This window comes from Panthera onca, chromosome B2 (assembly GCF_046562875.1).
Source record: "Panthera onca isolate mPanOnc1 chromosome B2, mPanOnc1 haplotype 2, whole genome shotgun sequence".
Taxonomy (NCBI): domain Eukaryota; kingdom Metazoa; phylum Chordata; class Mammalia; order Carnivora; family Felidae; genus Panthera; species Panthera onca.
This window is the reverse complement of record NC_138343.1, coordinates 143,921,714-143,941,894: the sequence shown is the minus strand read 5'-3', so window position 1 is coordinate 143,941,894 and position 20,181 is coordinate 143,921,714. Positions and strand designations below refer to the sequence as shown.

At 45.4% G+C, this 20,181-nt stretch overlaps 1 protein-coding gene across 6 annotated transcripts in view; it reads left to right on the top strand.

Moving 5' to 3' along the window:
• The first annotated feature begins 204 nt into the window (after positions 1–204).
• The window catches only part of AGPAT4 (1-acylglycerol-3-phosphate O-acyltransferase 4), a 127,269-nt gene continuing 107,292 nt past the window's right edge, over positions 205–20,181 (top strand). For 2 of the 6 annotated variants that reach the window (XM_060617045.3, XM_081795785.1), the window contains exon 1: positions 205–401. In XM_060617045.3, the coding sequence (XP_060473028.2) occupies positions 315–401 (87 nt within the window). In that variant the 5' untranslated portion in view covers positions 205–314. Of the gene's footprint in view, positions 466–20,181 lie in introns of all 6 variants that reach the window. The other 4 variants (XM_060617047.3, XM_060617048.3, XM_078447545.2 and 1 more) reach the window with 3 other exon arrangements.

Genomic DNA, 20,181 nt, shown 5'->3' with positions numbered 1-20,181 from the left:
AGGCTTTGGAACGCGAAGCCGACCGAGGAGGCACTTCCTTACACTAATTGCAAGGGGAAGGGAGTGACTCATGTTACACCGGCTCGTAGCTTCCCTCCCCGTAACTGCTAAATTGTAGCTTTAAAAGGAAGTGACATGGGGTGGGGAGAGACGTCAGCTGAGGACCACTTTTTTTTTTTTTTTCCCGAAGGGTCCACCCCATGGGTGGAGTCTCGCTTTTTTCTTTCCAGTGTTGGCTGACTTACAGCTCCTATAAACTAGTGGCAATTTCTGCACCCCAGCCTGCTCCCTTTCAGTTTCTGGTTCCCAAGCCCATGTGCCAGGGGCCGCCAGCAAGGAGGTATGTGCCGTTCGTGCGATTTCCAGGCGACTTCACCTCTGGGCGTGGCGGATGTTTGTGTGTGAGTGTCTGTGTCTCACTGTTATCCTCTGCGGGGCTGGACCTCACTAAAACCTCTGGAAGGGGTAGGTACAGAACGAGGAAGCGTGGAAGGTGGAGAAGGAAGTCAGGCTCCAGTGGGGACGTGGAGGGGCAGAGCCTGGAAGGCACGGGGGCTCTGCAGCCACAAAAGGACCCTTCCTTTGTGCTCAGCTGGGCGAGCGTTCGTTTCCCGGTGGTGATTTCGAGCTGCCGTTCAGGGCTTCCTCCCCGCCCCCCTCCCCCTGCGGCCCCCTCCCCTTGGGCCGAAGCGTTTTCTCTGCGATAGATGAAGCTGGGGAGAAGGTTCCTGTTACAGATCGGTCTCCTGTGTCATGCAACACGTTCTTCCGTCCCTGGCGTTTCTATGGCAACCACAAAAAAAAAAAAAATACTCCACAAAAGGCAGCCCCCGATATCAATTGATTTATTTGTATTTCGTTCCGAGTTTGCTGCTTTCCGGACCCGGTTATGGGCTCCGCTTGCTAAAATCCAGCACGGCTTTGTGGCTACCCCCTCCTCACTTTCATTTTGGTTTTTCCCTATCGGAGGAGGGCTGGGGGAGGGGTGTTGTCAAGGAAACAGGCATTTGGGATTACCTCTTTATTTACTTAATTTTTGGCCTATGAATTTCTCCGTCATATCTAGGAATTATGGAAGGAAGGGTTCTGTGTTTATGCGAGTCCTCCGTTTCTGGTCTGTTTTAGGAAACCAAGACAGTTTTCTAGACGTGGTATTAATGCCGTGAGCAGCCTAAGCAAGGGGCGAGCATGCACTTCTTTATAGGAGGTGAGGTCCTCGAGAAAAGTTTTAGAGGGTGTTTGAGGACCAGCGCTGGTGGGTACGTTATTATCTGCCCAGGTGTGCCCCATCGCCCAAACATGCAAAAGAGGGTTCTTTGCTCTAGCCTGAACTTACTCAGCACAAAACCCAAGTTCAACAAGTCCGAGTGGGTGACAAAAGGTAACTACTAGCAGGATTCTCTGTTTGGATTTTTTTGGTTTTGTTTCTGTTTTTCTTTGCACATCTTCCTTATGTGGATCACCTGTGCCATCCGCTCTCATTAAGGTCAGGGTCCGTAGACCTTCTCGTTTTCAAAACCGGGAAAGCATTAACCCATCTATGATTATGAGGCAAGCGTCTGCAGTTGGAGAAAATTATCCTGAGAGGAGGGAGAAAGTGTGTGTGTGTGTGTGTGTGTGTGTGTGTGTGTGTGTGTGTAGGTGGGCAAGGATCAAAGTCCTAAGTTAAAGCTACTGAATCTTCTCATCCTTTATGGGGAGAAAAAGAATTGATTTTCAGGAAAAGTATAGAATACAAGAGAAAAGTACCATCTCTCTGGTAATAAGCAAAGTCAAATATGATTAGAATCAAGGACATGTCTGCTAGAAAGTCCAAATGGGCCTGTTAACAGGTGAGAGTCTTTTATTCAGTAAGTGTGAGGAAATATCTGATAACGGACACTATTTTCTTAATGGGCATATCCCGAGTTACAAGTTAGCCTTTATAAGATAGATCAATAGTCGTCTCATCCTCGATTCTTAAAATTATCTGTAATTTTAAATAAAGACTTGTGAAGGTCGCTCAGCCCTCCGAGTCCCTTCTCGTTCCTGAAACCAAAAACATTACTCAGAAGCGTCAGGCTAACCCCTCAGCATGGAAGCAGGAAGAAGGGGTGGTTTTAATGAGGTTCTGTTTGCAGAGATCCTGACCTAAACATGCCATTATCTGGGACTTCTAAAACTTACTATAATGCAAGAGGTCTCAAGTATTTCAGATACAAAAGGGACCTGAAAATGAGGACTGCATGGCATGGCACGAGGCTAGCCAGAACCAAATGGAGTTAAAGCCAAGAGAACTAGTTAAAGAGCAAAAAGCAAAGTGTCGTTGAAAAGAATTTGAAAAGCGCCTGTTGGCACACCTGAGCACTTGAGTTGTGGGTTTTCCGATGCTCACAAAGAGCGTGGAAAGCAGTCTTGCTAAGTTACTGTTTTCCTAGTCTGAAAATGGTCCTCAGGGATGTAGATTTACCCCTTGACCCCGCAAAGCAGATGGATGGTGTGTGAGTCAGAGTCTGTGATGGGGGGCGCTCTGGAGTTTCCAGACCTAGCAGTTTCACAACAAAAAGTCTTCCGGCATGGAGTCCAGAGGGCAAGAATCGTTGGGAAGCACAGCCAGAAATAAATAAATAAATACTGTCCTATAAATGGACCCTGAGCAGAGCTTAAAAACATAATAATAGCCCTGACCTGGGGAAGGTCAGGGAGGCTATAGAGCAAAGCAAATTCAGGACGCCATGAAAGAGGCTGAATAGAGTTGGTTGGTTCCAAGGAAAGACCTTTTGACATTGGCGTCAGTTGCCGCTGAGTGGGGGCCTCACTCCAAGGCTCTGAACTGGGTGCCGTGAAACTGCGAAGAAAAGAGAAGTTGTGGTCTGGGCTCCCGAGTTAAAAATCAAATTAAAAGTTAAAAATCAAGTCAAAAACCCAAGTTAAAAGCAAACAGGTGTGAATGATGTGTGTGGACGTGCACAGGGCTGGAGGGCAGGAGACCAGGCAGGAGGGAGGTGAGAGAGAGCAGACGTGGTTAGTCTGAGAAGACCATGACCAGGAAGAGGATGTGATGGTTGGAAGGAGAAGAGAAACACAAGTCAAGGGGAATAAGACAATGTTGTCCCAGCTAACAGGGGGTTAGTTAGCTGGAGATGGTTCTCAGTTCTTGTCCCAAGTGGGGAGAAGCCCGTCTTTAGTGTGGAAATAAAGCAGGTATACCCTGTGCTGGTGGATATAGATTCAGGGGCAGAATTTTGTCTAAACCAGAGCAAGAAAGACTGGTAGAAGAAAGATGATGTGAGTAGGTGGTGGAATCATACCTCATCCACTGATTGTTGAGTTGAAGCTCAAGAAGTGAAGGCCAGACTTCAATCAAGTAAGAGATTTGGGACAGGGAGCCCCACATGCCCCTGTGACATCATCCTAATAATACCTACCATTGCCATCGCTTTGAATTGTGGGATGGTCAGATGAGCGTGGGGCCAACTTAACTACATTTTGTGCAGTCTGCCGTATTCTCAAAAGGAGGTCTAACGAGTTATGTGAAGACTCTACATTCACAGTTCTAAATGGTTTTTAATACCTAAATGTGTAGAGAGACCTATGTGATCAAGCCTGCTTAGTAATCATCCAACACTACCCAGAGCGTGGGCAACTCTAATTCAGTAGTCTTCGTCCAAGACAGAATCAGTTTGGAAATCAAGTTTTGGAACTCTGAAATTTGGCTTAATGTATGGACCAGGGAAGACCACGGCTAAGGCTGTGGGAAAGAGCAAGCTCAAATCAGGGACTCATTCTTTTAACAATATGCATTGTGCGTCTATTGTCTGTCGAGTGCTGTGGACACAACTGTGAGCAAAACTGGATACAGAGTAAACGGCCACAGTTTTCAAATATCTGAAGCCTTTTCCAGGGAGATAATGTGACTTGCTGATCTCCATTTTCTTCTAATGACTGAGTAAGAGGAAATATCTCAAAACAAGAGCAATTTTTGGTGAGCATTATCATGGGATGATCTGTCTAACCTATGTCTCCTCCACTTTTCAAGACACACTCTTGTTCCACCAAAGATTTTCTACCTGTTTTTGATTTTGTCTTCATTTTGTTACTCTAGTTGGGTTTGTTCCACTTCTTCCTTTGATCCTAAATCCTACTTTTCAGTCACCCTCCATTCATCCCTTTATACATTCATGCTTACATCATCCATCCACCCATCCATTACTCACTCAACAAATGATATTGACTATCATGTGTCAGGCACTGTAAATGATGGATATAGCCATAAATAGGAAACTATTTCTTTCCTAAATAAGCTCAGGAACTAACGGGGAGAGAAATGTGGAAACAGCCCCTTAAACCAGAGGGTGTTATCTTTGAGAGATGCATTTATTGGCTAATGGTGCTGCATTCTTGTTTCATTGAACAAATTTATACATAGATTGTGCTGGGCAGAGAATGAAAGAGTGGTTAGCTGCTGGCCATTGTCCATGTTAAAGTTTTCTTGTATCTTTCACACTGGTTGAGCTTATGGCTGGTGTCAGTAAACATTTGTTGATTAATGAAATGGGAAGAGGTAGGATTTCTGACCCAGGAGCCATAGAGGAATAGAGTCCAGAAGACTTACATGTTCTCTTTCTGAAAAGTACAAACTGAGCCTTAATCTCTCAAAGTTCCCGCATAGCGAGTTACTTGTAGACTTCCATGGGACTATAGCTCCCTCCAGATGCACTCAATGTATAGCATTTTTAAAAGAGAAACTCCCCCCTTCATCAAAATTATATGGCCAGTGGTTTACCAGAGAGCCTCTTGTCATTTAGAGCTAGGTTTCCCATAACATTGCAAGTCTATGTCTCCTTCCTACAAAACCTAGATTTAGGTTTCAGCACCTTAAATCTAAATATCCAAAATACAGAATGTTAAAACTTTGTTGGAGTACTCCTGTTTATATTTCCTGAGGTCATGAAGCTCCTCTTAGAATTGTTTTGTGCCCACTTGATTTCCTCCCTTCATCATGGAATTTATATGGGCAACCTAAAGAAGTTCTTCTGGAACACCACCCTCCTCTGCTTGTCAGACCTTCAGAGAAAACATTTAGCAAGTTCCCCTTCTTAGTTATTTTGATCTCATATGAGGTCAGCTTCTTCCTCCAGCATGAAGTTGTTGCAGAGTTCCAGATAATTCTGGTTGGCATAGATCTCTCCCTTCTGAATTTGGGTTGTACATAGTAGCTATTTCATGGTCATTTCTATGTGGGCTCCTACAAGAGAAGAGGCCACATTTTGGACTTCTTAGGAGTCTGAAGCTGATCACTAAAATTTCTGCAGAAGGTTATCGCTCAGTCTGGGGGATGACAGGTAACTTGCAGAAGCCATCAGAGATGTTGAGGTGACCGGCCAATCTGTAGGCTCTCTGAGAACGCTTATAGCCCGCCTTCACGAGGACTTCCTGTGTCTATTACAGAGACCTCCCATGTATCAATTCACTTGATCCTTCTAACAAACCAAGCAGGTAAAAGTTTTCTTACTTTCCATTTTACAGATATAGAAGGCAAAGATTAGTGAGTTATTCACCTGGTTTCATAATAAGTAACGGAGCTAAGATTTCAACCAAGACCATAGCTTTCCCGAGCCCAGCTTGGAACCACTGTGCCCTCCGTATGGCTGGTTGGCATTGTATCCATCTGTCTGTGCCCAGGGCCAGCGCGGTGCTGCATGCTGAACAGACACGCAGCAAACATCTCTGACATAATCATCAGATCTCCACCATGCAGACCTTCCCCTGTATCCCTTTCGTCTTAGTTTTTGGGAGCTGCAGAAATACTGGAAGAGAGAGCAGTGGTTTTGAACTTGGGGAAAAACCAGTAGCAGAATGTATAAGACACGCTACTGTGGTTTTCAAGGAGCTTGGCTGTTCTGGTTTAGCCAGGGAAGTGATCTGGTGGGGAAGGGGAAGGGCCCTGTTGCTAAAATATCTGAACGACAGTGCACGGCATCACATCAAATTAAATAGGAACTGTTCTCAAAACACATTTTTAACCAAGGGTTGAACTTTGCTTAGAAATTGCTCTTAAGGACACCTGTGGTGGCTTCTTGAAAGGCTCCCAAGGCTGTGGGTGGAGAGTCCGACTCTCTTTTCTGCTGTTGATTGCCAACAAATCTATCACCGAGTGTAAAGGCAGAGTGTCATCTGGGAAGACATTGCCTGTGCTGATCTCAGACAAACTTTGAAATAAGACCTGGTGAAATGAATTGATGGGGAGGGAAATTTGGTCTTTTTCCCATCTCCATCGGCTCCCTCGTGAGCTGTCACCTCTCTGTGGGCAGAGGTTAACCCAGGCTGATGAAATTTTAAAGAGTCTGTCCGTACCAAGTGCTTCTTCCCAGAATGCTGCCGCTCTCAGCACACAATCAGTGCAGTCCCCGAACCTTCCTACTGGGACCAGCTCATGCCCCCCTTTTCTTCTGCTGTGGGGAAGGGCAGGTTGCATGGAGATATGGCGACAGCTTCTTTCCCCAAATGTGCACCACCCTTTGGGTCTGTCTCTCAAACTTCTGGCCTCTGTTTTCCTCCATCCCATCATACATGCTTTAGGAAACTCACTCGAGATGCCATTACGTTATATGACAATTCAGTCTTTATGGTTCTATCCTTTTTATTTTTTTGTTTTTTTTAAGTTTACTTATTTATTTTGAGAGAGAGAGAGAGAGAGAGAGAGAGCGAGCATGAGTAGGGGAGGTACAGACAGAGGGAGAGAGAGAGAATCCCAGGCAGGCTCTGCACTGTCAGCACAGAGCCCGATGTGGGGCTCAAACACATGAACTGTGAGATTGTGACCTGAGCTGAGATCAAGAGTCAGATGCTGAACCCACTGAGCCACCCAGGCGCCCCTTTATGGTTCTATCCTAATGACTGCACTGGCTGCTTCCTGGTGGACTGGGGTTTTCTAACTGTACTGTTTCTTGCACAGAGCAGTGTCTGGCATTGAATGGGTACTGTAGCCTAGAGAAAGGTGGGCGCAAGGAGTCAGGGGTCAGATGGCCCCCGCCAGGACTTCCCAGGCTGACTTTCCTTGAGGACAAATTTTCAACCTGGGTACTGTTGACATTTTGGGCCAAGTCATTCCTTGTTGTGGGGCCTTGCTGTGCACTGCGGGATGTTTGCATGCCAGTAGTCACCTCCCCACCCCAGGAGTGACAGCCAGAAACATTCCAGACTTTGTTAAAGGTACTCTGGCAGGGGGAGTTACCTGCCATTGGGAACTCTAGGGAACTCTTACATCTGACGCTCAGAAACCCGGTTAGCTGGCTGGTGATCTAAGAGAACTCATCTCTCAGGACTAACTCGCACTCACCAGCTTTATAACAATGGCCCCAACCAAAGGGGCAATTCGTTCATTTAAATCAATTGATAGGAATTGAAAAATAATAAGAACACAGGTGTAAGCACAAAATAATCAAATGTGGCTCCCTGCCCAGGATTCCATTTAGGTCGCCCCTACCCCTCAGCTGGCTGAGCCCAGGGTGGGCAGGGGGGCTAAACTTTGGGTGGGACAACCCACTCCCCAGTCCTGTGGGATGGATTAACATATGTAAGGAAAGAGTTGTGAGAACAGCTCAGTATTCCTGACTTCTGGTGAGTCTGCTGGGATTTACTGATTAATTCCCAGTTTCTAGGCCAACCAGTGTGCTCCCCACCCAGGTCTCCCTCTTTTTATTTGCCTCTTAGTACCCACCTCCAATTCTGTAGGCATTTCAAGCCTCCCCTGCCTTCTCACTGAAGCCAGAGGGTCACTTTTATTGCTGGTCCTGGGACCAGCTCCTACTTCAGGTAAACCCCCGCCCCCCACCCCGCCTCGGCATCCCCAAGGCTCCCCAACGGCTCCCCAGCAGCTCTCCAGCCCGGTGCCGGCAACGGTAGGCGTCTAGTCTGTCCAGGTGTTGTGTCTGCCCTTCTCCTCCCTTCTTCCTTCCAGGACCAGAAAGATGGGCTTGGGGGGGTGGGGTCTATTCTTCCAAACTCCCACACAATTCCAGAACCTTCTCACAGCATTCCTTCCTGAACCCTTGTATCCAGCCTATGGTTGGCCAAGCACTGAAGGTACAGAGATGAACCAGACGGAGTCTGCCCATGGGGATAAGACAGACTATTAAAAGCATTGCATACACTTGCATGATGTGCTCTCTCCCATAACTTCCCTGGATCTTCTTTCAGGGTTAAAGGACCTTCCATAGCTTCAAAATGAGCAGAAATTCTACATCTTAACCCCTGAATCATGTGGAAATTTAAGAAGTTACTTAAGACCAAATAATCTAATGAAAGTTTTGTGGTGTCACTAAAATCCTCATTTGGCCTCCATTTCTAGCAGAATAATAGGGTTAAAGTTTAAGTAGGGGAAACAGGGAGAAAGGACTGCGGAGATATTTTAAATGTGCCTGATTGTTTTAATTATTTATATTGGGTCCAATTTTAGCTAGATTGAGATTTCATCCCCCCTCCCCTTCTTCCACTCCTTCTGTCTTCTCAAATGGTTGAATCTGTGATTTGCCTTTAAGACAGTCTGGTCTTAACAGCTTCCCCTCCGGCCTGGTTCCCCAGAGAAGATGTACCTGTCTTGAACATGTGCTTAGCCAGGCTGGGATCTAGTTGTTCCCTGTGGGTGTTGGGCAAGCATTGAGTTGCAATTTCCCAAGAACGGTTATGCTATGTGGCCCACCCTGCCTGCCTCTCTGGGCAGGGAGAGGATTAGCAGGTGGGGAGTCAAGGTGTCCAGTCCTTGTCAAAGGCCACAGGAATATTTCATTAGCGAGAATCTGGTGACTGTCCCGCCTCCTTCCCTAGACACTTTCTGCTGGGCCACAGAGACTGGGGGTCTTTTCGGGACAATGAGAAGCAGCACGGCACAAGGGAGGACCAGGGCAGGGTAGCAAAGCCTGGGTTGGGGCCCCAGTCCTAGCCACCTGCTTCCTTTCAGTGGGACCTTGGGCTTCTTGAAACTAGGAGCTGTCTCTTGGTGGGTACTGTCCCTGGCACTGGGAGGTAGCCTCACATGTCCTGTGGCCTCATTTCTCAGTCTGGTCAGGGAGGATTCCAGGCGTAGACACAAACGTCTTCAACCACCCACAGGTTGGGGTCCTACTGGGGAGTGTGCCAGCAATTGTGCTGAGCTGCGGGAGAGACTGGGCCCAGGTCACCCAGGCATCCGTTTTGCGGAAAGATCTAAAATTTATTTTACTTTAAAAAAGACAACAAAGATGGATGTGCCATGATATAACACACAACATTTACATGAATTTTTAACACAAAACACGCTTGATTGTTTGGACGGCTTTAGGCCATAGCTCCAGACCTTTTGGAGTTAGCTTCCTCTGCTAAAGGGAACATTTCTGCAGAAACTTCTAGAGTGCTGAGTCGGATGATCTCTAAGTGACTTTGTGGGAAGGAAGAGTCGATATATTGTGCTGTCCCTTCCAATGCCTTTCCTCTTTACCACTGTCACTAAATGAGGAGTCTTGGGGATGGGATGGGGTGGGGGGAAGCAGGGTTTGAGTCATCTCTGAGAACTGGCCTGCCTTGACTCTGTTTTCTCCTCTCTCTGTTCCTGATGGTATAACTGATGGGGGGTTGCTTGGGTCTCTTTTTGGCTCTGGTCACCCACCACCCACCTTTTTGGCCTTTCCTCCCTTCTACTGGAATAACCCCATCTCTGGATTAGCACAGTGCCTTGTTCTGTTCTTTCTAATGTCTCTTCCTCTCCCATTGCCTTGACTATCTCTCGAGTAAGGAGTTACTTTAACTCCTACTGCCTGCAGCTATCTTTTATCTTATTGTCAGTTTATGATACATTACTTCCCATCCTCATAAGTATTTCTTTCATTGGGATTATCTTTTGAAATTTGGACGAAACAGGCAAGTAAAATTTGCCGATTCTAATCCCAACAAGCTGTCATAAAGGTACCCATTACTCCACACTCTCCAGTGGGGAGAAAAATAACCTAAGTCAAACCTCTGTAAATAAGAAGGCTGGATAGACCTTGTTGTAATAGAGGGAAAGAGGAGAACCCGACACCTAACTACCCTCAATAAACCACTTTTTTTCCCTTTCCAGTTAAACTTTGTTGGAGGAAAAAAAAAAATCTGAACTGTGGACTTTGCCCAGGCATAAGCAAACCATGTTTTATTTGGTATATTCGAGAATAATAAGGAAGAAGGGTCGACCTCGTGTGTGTGTGTGTGTGTGTGTGTGTGTGTGTGTGTCCGTACTCTTCTTAAAACCATGTTACTAGGCCACCTGGCTGGCTTGGTTGGTAGAGCGTGTGACTCTTGATCTCAGGGTCAGGAGCTCGAGCCCCACATTGGTTGTAGAAATTACTTAAGTAAATAAAGCCATAGTCTTAAGCATAGATACGCTGTGTCACTTGGCCCAACATTTCACTGAAAATGCGAATAACGCTGTGAAATTATTAGGCTGCTGTGATGTCTGCACATAAGAAGTCTTACCACATATTCCAGTGCAATGTATATTTGCATATTTGTGTGACACAGGATGGTGCAACCGGCATTATGGTGTGGAGCCTGTTGAAAGTAGAGAAAAGGTACTCTGTGACCACAGGGGGTTTATTATCTAATTTAGTTTAAACCAGCAAGTCTGCCAAAGTGCATTCCATTTAGGAGATGGTAGAATATCTACTTGGGGACGGATTCGACCATGTGGAGCCAGCCCCAAATCTGTAGTGGGAAATAATTATTGTCAAAAGCCTATGTACTTTATGAGGCCAGATCTGATTTTACCCTGAACCTACGGCGTGTATAATACCGAAATTACTGGCTTAACAAGGGTGGTCACCTGTTTGCCTGCGTAAATTGTGAAAAAGCAACCACGATAGCAAGGTAGGAAAAGAAGGAATGGTCGACTGAAAAAACTTGTCCGGGGGCGTCTGGGTGGCTCAGTCGGTTAAGCGTCCGACTTCGGCTCAGGTCGTGATCTCACAGTTTGTGGGTTCGAGCCCTGCATCGGGCTCTGGGCTGATGGCTCAGAGCCTGGAGCCTGCTTCCGATTCTGTGTCTCCCTCTCTCTCTGCCCCTCCCCGGCTCACACTTTGTCTCTCTCTCTCTCTCTCTTAAAAATAAATAAACATTAAAAAAAATTTTTTTTAAATCGTCCATGGTTGAGACACACTCACGTCCGGCAGAACCGAGGTCCTGAGCCGTTGGCGTGGTGTCTAACCTACTCCATTTACTAAGGGAGGAGAGTCCAGATGCTAGTGGAAGAGAAGTTGCCATCAAAAACAAAGAACGGTTTTGTCAACTTTAGTTCTAAATTTTCGCTTTGCCGAAAATTATTTTCACTCAAAAAGAAAGTTGTCCCTGGTTCACAGGGGTGACGAAGCTGATGGCTACACGTAAAGTCCAGGTGGCCAGCTGCCTGCCCTTGGGCCGTAGCCCTCCTGCGCGGAAGCCGAGCTCTGAGCTGGCCATCCAGGTCCAGATGGAGTCTCCTGGAGCGTCTGCTCCCTGTTCTCAGTCTCCTTCCAACCTCAGACTCCAGTGGAAGGAAAGGAATCAAAGGAAGAAAGGGTGAGCCTCCGTGGAGCTGGCCTGCTGACCTGGCAGGCTCGGTCTTTGATGCAGAGGCAGAGTTGGGGACGCAGCCACAGGTGGCACGGAGGGAGGACGTGGCTCTAGCCAGCTACATCTCACCCCCTGTACTCCCGTCCCCAGGCCTCCGTGGCAGAGCCTTGCCCACGTTCTCAACCTTGCCTGCCTGTTAGAATTGCCTGCCTTGGACCAGCTGCTTGAGTCTCTGGTTCCTCAATTTAAAAAAAAAAAAAAAAAATGTTTTCTAGGTGATTCTGAGGGGCTGGGAGAACAGGAGCCGGGTGACAGAAAGAGGGTGGCTAGTAAGACAGTGACTGGGCAAACAGAAACCAGAACCAGGAGACAAGCAACGGGGATGATGATGATAGCCACATTTACGGTTATCATGTGCCAGGCAGGGTTCCAGAAACAGCTAATCTTCACCATGACCCCGTGAAGTAGGACCTACTGTCTCCATCTTACCGATGAGGAAACTGAGGTTAAGTGATCTGCCCGGGGTCGTGGAGCCCGTAAAGGCAAAGCAGCTCTTTGGCTCTTGAGTCCCTGCCCTGGTGGGTGTTAAGGCTGATAACTTTCCATGACACAGCCTCTTCAGATACTCAGTCTGCAAGGTTCCGTGTTACAAGAGTGCGGCAAGGAGCTCAGAGCCTACTTCGTAACTCAAACAAAAGGAATAAAGCGGATGAAACCAGTTGCAGGAAATCCCCTCATCCCTGATTTTGTTTTGCCTTGTGTTTTGCCCGGCACCTCTTGGATTTCACTTTAATGTGGTGGTAGAAAGTCATAGCAGAAAGAGTCGGGAAGGTTCTATCATCTCTGACCGACATATGTTCCTAGGATGGAGATAGAGTTACATGACTGAGTTTTCCCACGTCAAGTACAGCTTGGTGGCATTACCTTATCAGCTGGAGCGATGGAAAGTAAAATGTCCCACCTGCCTGTGTGAAGGCTGCTTCACTAACGAGGATGCCCCGATCTGGGTGCTGCGTCACAGCTCCATTCCACTGACGTTGTGTCAGGTTATTCATACGCGGTGAGCAGGGTGTTTGTCTGGACCAGTGTGGTGGATGTGACTGACCATTGAAGTCATGCACGTTACGAATCTTTGCTAAGCACCTGCCACGGCCAGGTCCACGCGCTGGACACCGTGGATACAGACGAAAGCACTTTTGCTCCTAAGGAATTCAGGCTGTAGGACGGCAGACAGATACACAGAGGAAAACATTCATTGATGTTACACGGCCTTGGTACTGTGCTGAACCTTTTACATCACTTCCCCAGGCAGTAAGTAATCTGTACCACGCAAGGGTTAAGTTCTTGAATCCTGAACTTCACAGCCAAGTTAGAGGGGACCCTGAGAAGGCAGGGAAAAGGGCATGTCTCGATTTGGGGGAGGGCAGCTGGGTGGTACAGGCTAGGGCAGGGTTTGGAAAGACGAGCACACGCCGGGCAAGTCAACTGGGGGAGGGGGAAGGGAGGGCAGCAGGCAGATGGGACAGACCCGGAGTGCAGAAGTGGGACAGTGAGCCCTGCTGGGGCAAAATGACCACGGAGGTGTGCCCTCTAGGAAAAGCGTCCTGACCTCCTCACTGCCCTGCCCGCCCTCACTTTTTATTCTAAAAACACACTGCATTTTGGGAGGGTAGCTGTTATCATTTAAATTTCTCTCCTCCTCCTTCCCTACTGTGTAGCCAGCTCCTGGATGCCATGGGGCGTTTCCACTCCCCTGGGTGGTGCCTCAGTAAATATTGGGGAAGGAGTGACGGGCATCCTCCGGGGAGGGGTTCTTCCAGGGGGAGCCTCTCTCACCAACCCCCCCCCCCACCCCCCACCGATGATGCTGCCAGTTTTATTGCAGCCTGAACCACATCAGAGCAACAAGCTGCCGGGCCAGCAGGGCTTCTGTCGGAGGCACTGAACCTCTTTCCCCAGGAGATGTTTCTGTCGTTAGAGGATGCAGTTCAGCGGCAGCCCCAAACACGCGCAGTGCCCCGTGGCCGTGGAAGTCCTCCCGTGGTGGCCCGTGCGGGTCCCAGTGTGTGAACTGTAACGTCGCACAGAACCTCCCGCTTGGTATGAGCTCTGCGCTCATGGTCTTGAAATTCTTCCTAAATTCTGACCAAGGGGCCCTACGCTCTCATTTTGCACCGGGCCCTGAAAATGATCTAGTCCCTACGGCGTTGAGTCTAGAGAGGTTTATTGGGTGTTCGTGAATGCCAGGGAGTCTGGTGGGGCTATAGTTCTGCTCTCACTGCGGACAGCTGTTCAAAAGCAAGACTGTGTGAGACAAGATGGCCACATAAAGATACGTCCGTGACCACCAGCAGCTCAGGGCGTGGATGCCACTGCCAGCCAGTGTCACGTGAGGCCATCTCGGAGTAGGAAGGATGGTGTGTTTGTTGGGCAAAGCTTGTGGTAAAATTGTTCCCACACATTCTTTACCTCTGGCCATGTGATTAAATTTTCAACCGAATCTTCCTGAAACTCAGTCTGAAGAATGGCTCTCTGTTGATGGTGTTTCCATGGTTTTTTTGGGGGGAAAATAGAACCATCTTCCAACATATGAAGATGCCAAAATCCAAGGCCAGAGTTGCCTCAACTAAGAGAAATCATTTCTGGTGATCGTGAGAGATTGTTGCTCTCCTGTGCCCGTTTAAGTGTGTGTGTGTGTGTTTTCTGTATTTTGGTTGCCTTTCTGACTCGAGACCTGAATAAAAAATATATGTTTCAAGTTTTCTGTGAAAAACATCAACTTTATATTCAGTAGAAAATAACCTTTTAAAAAACAAAATTCTAAAAATTAATACGTAGATACTTTCAGGTGTTTGGAGATTCTGCCCACCCTGTTTATGGGAAATCTGTTTTCAAATGGGGAAGGATAGAAAAACGGAAAGGTGGGATTGCTGCCATTTTGAATTCTTTCAGTTATCCCAGCCAAGACAAATCACTTTTTAAGGAATGGAGAGAATTTACAGTTTTCATCTCTGAATTGCCATTCTCACTCTTGGCGATCTCGTGGGGAAATTGGAAAAGTATCATACGACTGGAGACAAGTGAAATTCCCTGTTTGCAAAAGCTGGGAAACATAAATACTGGGGCCTTTATTCTGGTATGCAGGACTTGGCCCCAAATATTTCAGTTCATTAACTAATAAATAATCACATGGAGCCAGCATTCACTGTAGCTAAATTCTGTTGAGTTGACTTAACCTAATTTTTTCATTGGTACCATTATTGGGTGGGTCAATGGGGAAAATGCCAGAGCAAAGGTGTTATCTTTATTTAAGTAAAACTGTAACAGAATGTACCCATATGCTTTTATGTATATGACAGGGCAGCTGGGGGTAGGGAGACCAGCTGGACTCATAGCTAATGAAACAATGAAACAGGCATGTTTTTATTTCCACTATGAAACAGAAGATGCAACTCATGCTGTCTTTCCTCTTTTCTATTTTACATCTCTTTCTCATTCATTCCTGCCTACATTCCTCTTTAACTTCCACGAAGACAGTTCATTGAAACTGACTCCTCCTATTCAAAGGATCAGCCTATCGTTCTTTTCTATTGTTAGGAATTTGACCACTTTTTACAATTCTTCCATTCATTCATGTAATTGTTGGATGGCTTTTTTGAGACATACTTTACATATCATAAAATTCATCCATTTTAAGTGTGTAGTTCAATGAGATGGTAAATGTATCCTGTTTTGCAATGGTCACCATTGTGTAATGGTCATTCATCACAGAGCCTTTTTTTGTCACCCTCAGCAAGTGCCTTGTTCCGATGGGATCCTCACTTGCACCTATAGCCCCGGGTGATCAGCAGTCCATTTTCTGTCTCTACAGTTTTGCCTTTTATGGGAGCTGCCTATCAATGGAATAACTCAACATGTAGTGTTTTGTGTCTGGTTTCTTTCATTTAGCATAGTTTTTCTGAGACCTGTCCATGTGTTGCATGGGTCAGTCGTTTGTTCCTCTGTTTTGCTAAGCAGTAGTCCATTGGATGGACTAACCACATCTTGTTTATTCATTCACCTGGTGATGGATGTATGGTTTTCAACATCCATCCAGGTTTAAGTTTACTGCTTTTTTTAAAAAAAAATTAATGTTTATTTATTTATTTTGAGAGGCAGAGAGTGAGCATGTGAACAGGGGAAGGGCAGAGAGAGAGGGAGAGAGAGAGAGAGAGAGAGAGAGAGAGAGAGAGAGAGAATCCCAAGCAGGCTCCACCCTGTCAGCACAGAGCCCCATGTGGAGCTCGAACTCATGAACCATGATATCATGACCTGAGCTGAAACCAAGAGTCAGACTCGTAATTGACTGAGCCACCCAGGTGCCCCAGTAAGTTTACTACTTTTATTCCTGATTCAAAGTACAGGTTGGAAATAAGTCCCATTTTCTTTGCTGCTTCATCCCTATCCCCAGAATCCCATTTGAGGGACACGAACATTCACAGAAGGGCTTGGAGGAAGAGTGAGGAGAGCTGCCCCCACTGTCCCCGGCCACAGTGTCTGTCTCTCAGACTATGCAGCAGGTGCTTCGACTTGGACGCTGTAGGTTGATCAAGCTAACAGCTCTGATCTGGGGGAAAGAGCAGGTCTCTCAGATCTAAAACTGGACAACAGAGAATATAAATTCCTGACTCCTGTCGTGGCTCATTTGTCTCCCACCCCCAAAAATGTAAAAATGTCCATGTTGCCAGACTGATGAACCCACTTTTCCCCACTCAATTATTTACCGCCCCATGGATTTCATTGCTTAAGTGAAGCTTTTGACAATTCACCGAATTCTATTTACGAATTCTTTCCGTAAGCGTCCGTTCCGCCCTGGCTCCTGGGGGGATGGGGTGAGCCGCCAGACGTCAGTCCCGCCTCCCAGGGTTGTGCTCCAGAGAAGCTTTGTCAGCTTCTGCTCTGTTTGGGCATCAAAGGGTAACTGACCTGGTAACACTAGTAAAATTTCTTTCGCATATTTGAGCCCTGAAATTTCATCTGATTTAATCACCATGAGTCTGCCGTAGCAAATACAGCCTATCACGTCTTTGGGTGGGTAGCATTGAAAGCGATGACAGGATTCAATGTCAGGTGTTCAAAACTTTTGACCCGCGGAAGATTTTCTCTGGATCTTAAGCCCAAAGCCTAATTATCCTACGTGGTGGCAATGGCTTCTGTGGTCTTGCATGCCTAGGGCTGATTTCCCGTCACTCTTTGTAGTATATTCAGAGTTGTGCAATCATCACCACTATCTACCCTTAGAGGATTTCATCACTGAAAAAAAAGAAAAAAAAAAAAAAAACCCCATACCCATAGGCTGTCACTTCTCCTCTCCAGCTCTGGACAACTACTAGTCTACTTTCTGTCTCTACAGATTTGCCCTTCTGGATATCTCCTATAAACGGACCCAGATGACATGTGGTCTTCTGTGACCGGTTTCTTTCACTTGGTCTAATGTTTTTGAGGTTCCCCCATGTTGTAGCCTGTCTCAGTAATTCGTTCTTTTTTGTGACTGAATAATATTCTATTGTGTGGATACACAGCCTTTTGTTTATCTGTGCGTCAGCTGATAGACATTAGGGCTGTTTCCATCTTTTAGCTTTCACGAACAATGTTGCTGTGAACATTCACATACAGATTTGGGGTGTCCGATTTTGGTTGGAGCGCATATCTAGGACTGGAATTCTTGGGTCGTATGGTAACTGTTTAACATCCGGGAAACTAGAGGCGCCTGGGTGGCTCCGTCAGTTGAGCGTCTGACTCTTGATCTCGGCACAGGTCGTGATCTCAGAGGTTTGTGAGATAGGGCCCCCCATCGGGCTATGTGCTGTCGGTGTGGGGACCGCTTGGGATCGCTCTCTCCCTCTCTCTGCTCCCCTCTCGCAAAATAAATAAATAAACTTTTTAAAAAATATTTGAAACAAAAACATCTGGGGAACTTGAGCTCGGTGTTTTCATTCACTGCCTAAAATCTTCTCTGAGGCCAAGGAAACTGAGGCTTTGCAGAGATGTCTCAGACTTTCAAATCAAGCCCCTTTGCTAGTCAGGCCTATCTGAAAATGATATTATTGAACTGATGCAGGAGAATTTTATGCATGAGATGCCACAGGGAAGAAACGAAGAAGGAACTATCAGAAGGGCTCTTGGTTCAACTCACGTAGTGGTAATTACATGGGGTTTTATGACAGGGAACCAGGGCTGTGTCCTGTCCGACCTGAGGTATCTCTGTACTGCCCTCAAAACAGTAAAAATGGTTTCTTGGGTGTGTTTAGCACCGTGTCCCTTTTTCTTTCTTTCTTTCTTTCTTTCTTTCTTTCTTTCTTTCTCTTTCTTTCTTTCTTTCTTTCTTTCTTTCTTTCTTTCTTTCCTTCTCTCCTTATTTTTGTTTTATTTTTACTTTTATTTTAAGTAGACTCCACGTCCAAGGTGGGGCTTGAACAGACGACCCTGAAATCAAGACTAGCGTGCTCTACCGACTAAGCCAGCCAGGTGCCCCAGTGGGTGCCTTTTTCTAACAGTTTTAAGACACTAGCTTTTTTTTTTTTTTTTTTTTTTTGCATCCAGGCATTGTATTTCCAGAGCTCTCCACTCTGCCAGGATTTGCTTTCTTAGAAACTAGGAAGTTCTGTGAAGAGCGTTATCTGAAACCCAGAAGCACTTGCTTTCAGTGTTGAATCCATTTTTTGTTCTCCCATTTGAGCCAGTATTTACTGATCTTTAAGAATTAAATTACTGTTAGACTAAAGCTTAGATCAAGGATTAAAAGAGTAAGTCTCCCAGCAGTAAACCATTTGCTAAACTATACTTCTGCCCATGGGGAGGACCAGTTGAAATGGTACCTTGAGGTTTTGTAAGAATGTATTTCCCCCATATTTCTTGATATTTAGTTATTTCTTACTCTGTAAGAAGAGTGATGGAGATATAAAGAGCATAACTATGAAAAAAGACAGCCAATGAATTGTACATATATAAAAATCACTTTAATATTTTGTAGCGTTTTAAACAAATTGTCTTATTTTTCATCCCCAGTAGTTTTGTGAGGTAGGTTGATGGGAATGACCGAAAAGGAAACTGAGGGAGCAAACTAAACAAGTTGTAGAACTTCCCTGAGCCTCCATTACCTTATCTATAAAATGGGTACATGGATAAATCACAGAACATTATCAATCCCAAGTGATATACAACATACTTAAGTAATCTGAAAAATGCGGTGCAAAAGTTTGAGCTCTTTTTTTTTTAAACTAAAATACATTGCCTAAAATAAACTAAAATACATTACCCAAGGGGGGTAGTGCATTACCCCAATACCCTTCTACCAGGGGTATTTACCAGCATCAAGAAGGAAATTACTATTTTCCATTGTCTCTAACTCAGAACATCCTTCTGGAGTGTTAATTGCCCAACCATTTTTAAAAGCCATTGGTTGATATCTGGGAAAGCCGGAGGGGCGCTGTCCGAATAATTCAGCAATTCCAACTCCAGGGGTCATTAACACGTCGTCTAGACTAGAGGAAAAAAACTGGAAATACCCTAAGTGTTCATCAGTGTGATAATACATTAATATTTGGCGTGGTCACAGAAAAGAATACTTTTCTGCACTTAAAACGACGAAACTACGTGCATAAAATTTCAAAAAAATAGTGTGAGTGTAGAAAGGAAATCACAGAAGGATTCAAATATTATTTTCACACCTCTTTACAACTCAAAAATTATGGATTGTTTGTGAATACAGATATATCCAGTAGAAGAATAGACACATAGAAGAAAACACGAATTTCAATCTCAGATTGGGGAAGTGGTTTCAGTATCTATACTATGTTATTTCCTTAAAAAAAAAAAATCAAATGCGACTAAATATCAATGAGGTAAAACATTTCGGACGTTTTGTATATTTAAAATATTTCAGAAATTGGTGTGCCCGGATCACTCAGTCGATGGAGTGACCTACTCTTGATTTCAGCTCAGGTCATGATCCCAGGGTGGTGGGGTTGAGTCCAGCTCTGGGCTGAGTGCAGAGCCTGCTTGGGATTCTCTCTTTCTCTCCCTCCCTCTCTCTCTGTCTCTCTCTCTCTCTCTCTCTCTCCCTCCCTCTACCCTTCTCTCCCCTTCTCGAACTCTCTCTTCTCTCTCTCAAAAAAAAAATTTTTTTTTCAGAAATTAAAAAACATTTGATGGCTTATCATCCAGACTATTTCCTAAGCATAGAGATAACACTTTTCTTGTCTCACAAAAGTTAGCTCCTGTGCCGGGCATGTTTTTGTTGACTTTGCATATTGTAAACGTCTTTTGTCACTAAATATACATTCTCATTGTTTTTTTTCCCTGTGCCTCATAAGTCTTACTGTTACAATTTAATTATTTACTCAGAGAAGAATGTTTAGAACAAACAAAACTGCTGGTGCTTCCTCTTAATATTTTTCAATTATTTTCTACTTATTTATTTGTAATTCGAAATTATTTCTAATCCGCCTAAGATATATTTGGTTTCTGACGCTGAAGGAGCTCATAACCTAAAAAGCAGAGGTGAAATTAAAGTCTGTTTTAATTAGGGCACAAAGAACCCATGGAGTTTCCTAAGGAATTCCTCAAATTTGGGAAGTCAGTATGGAACTTTAGTTTACTATG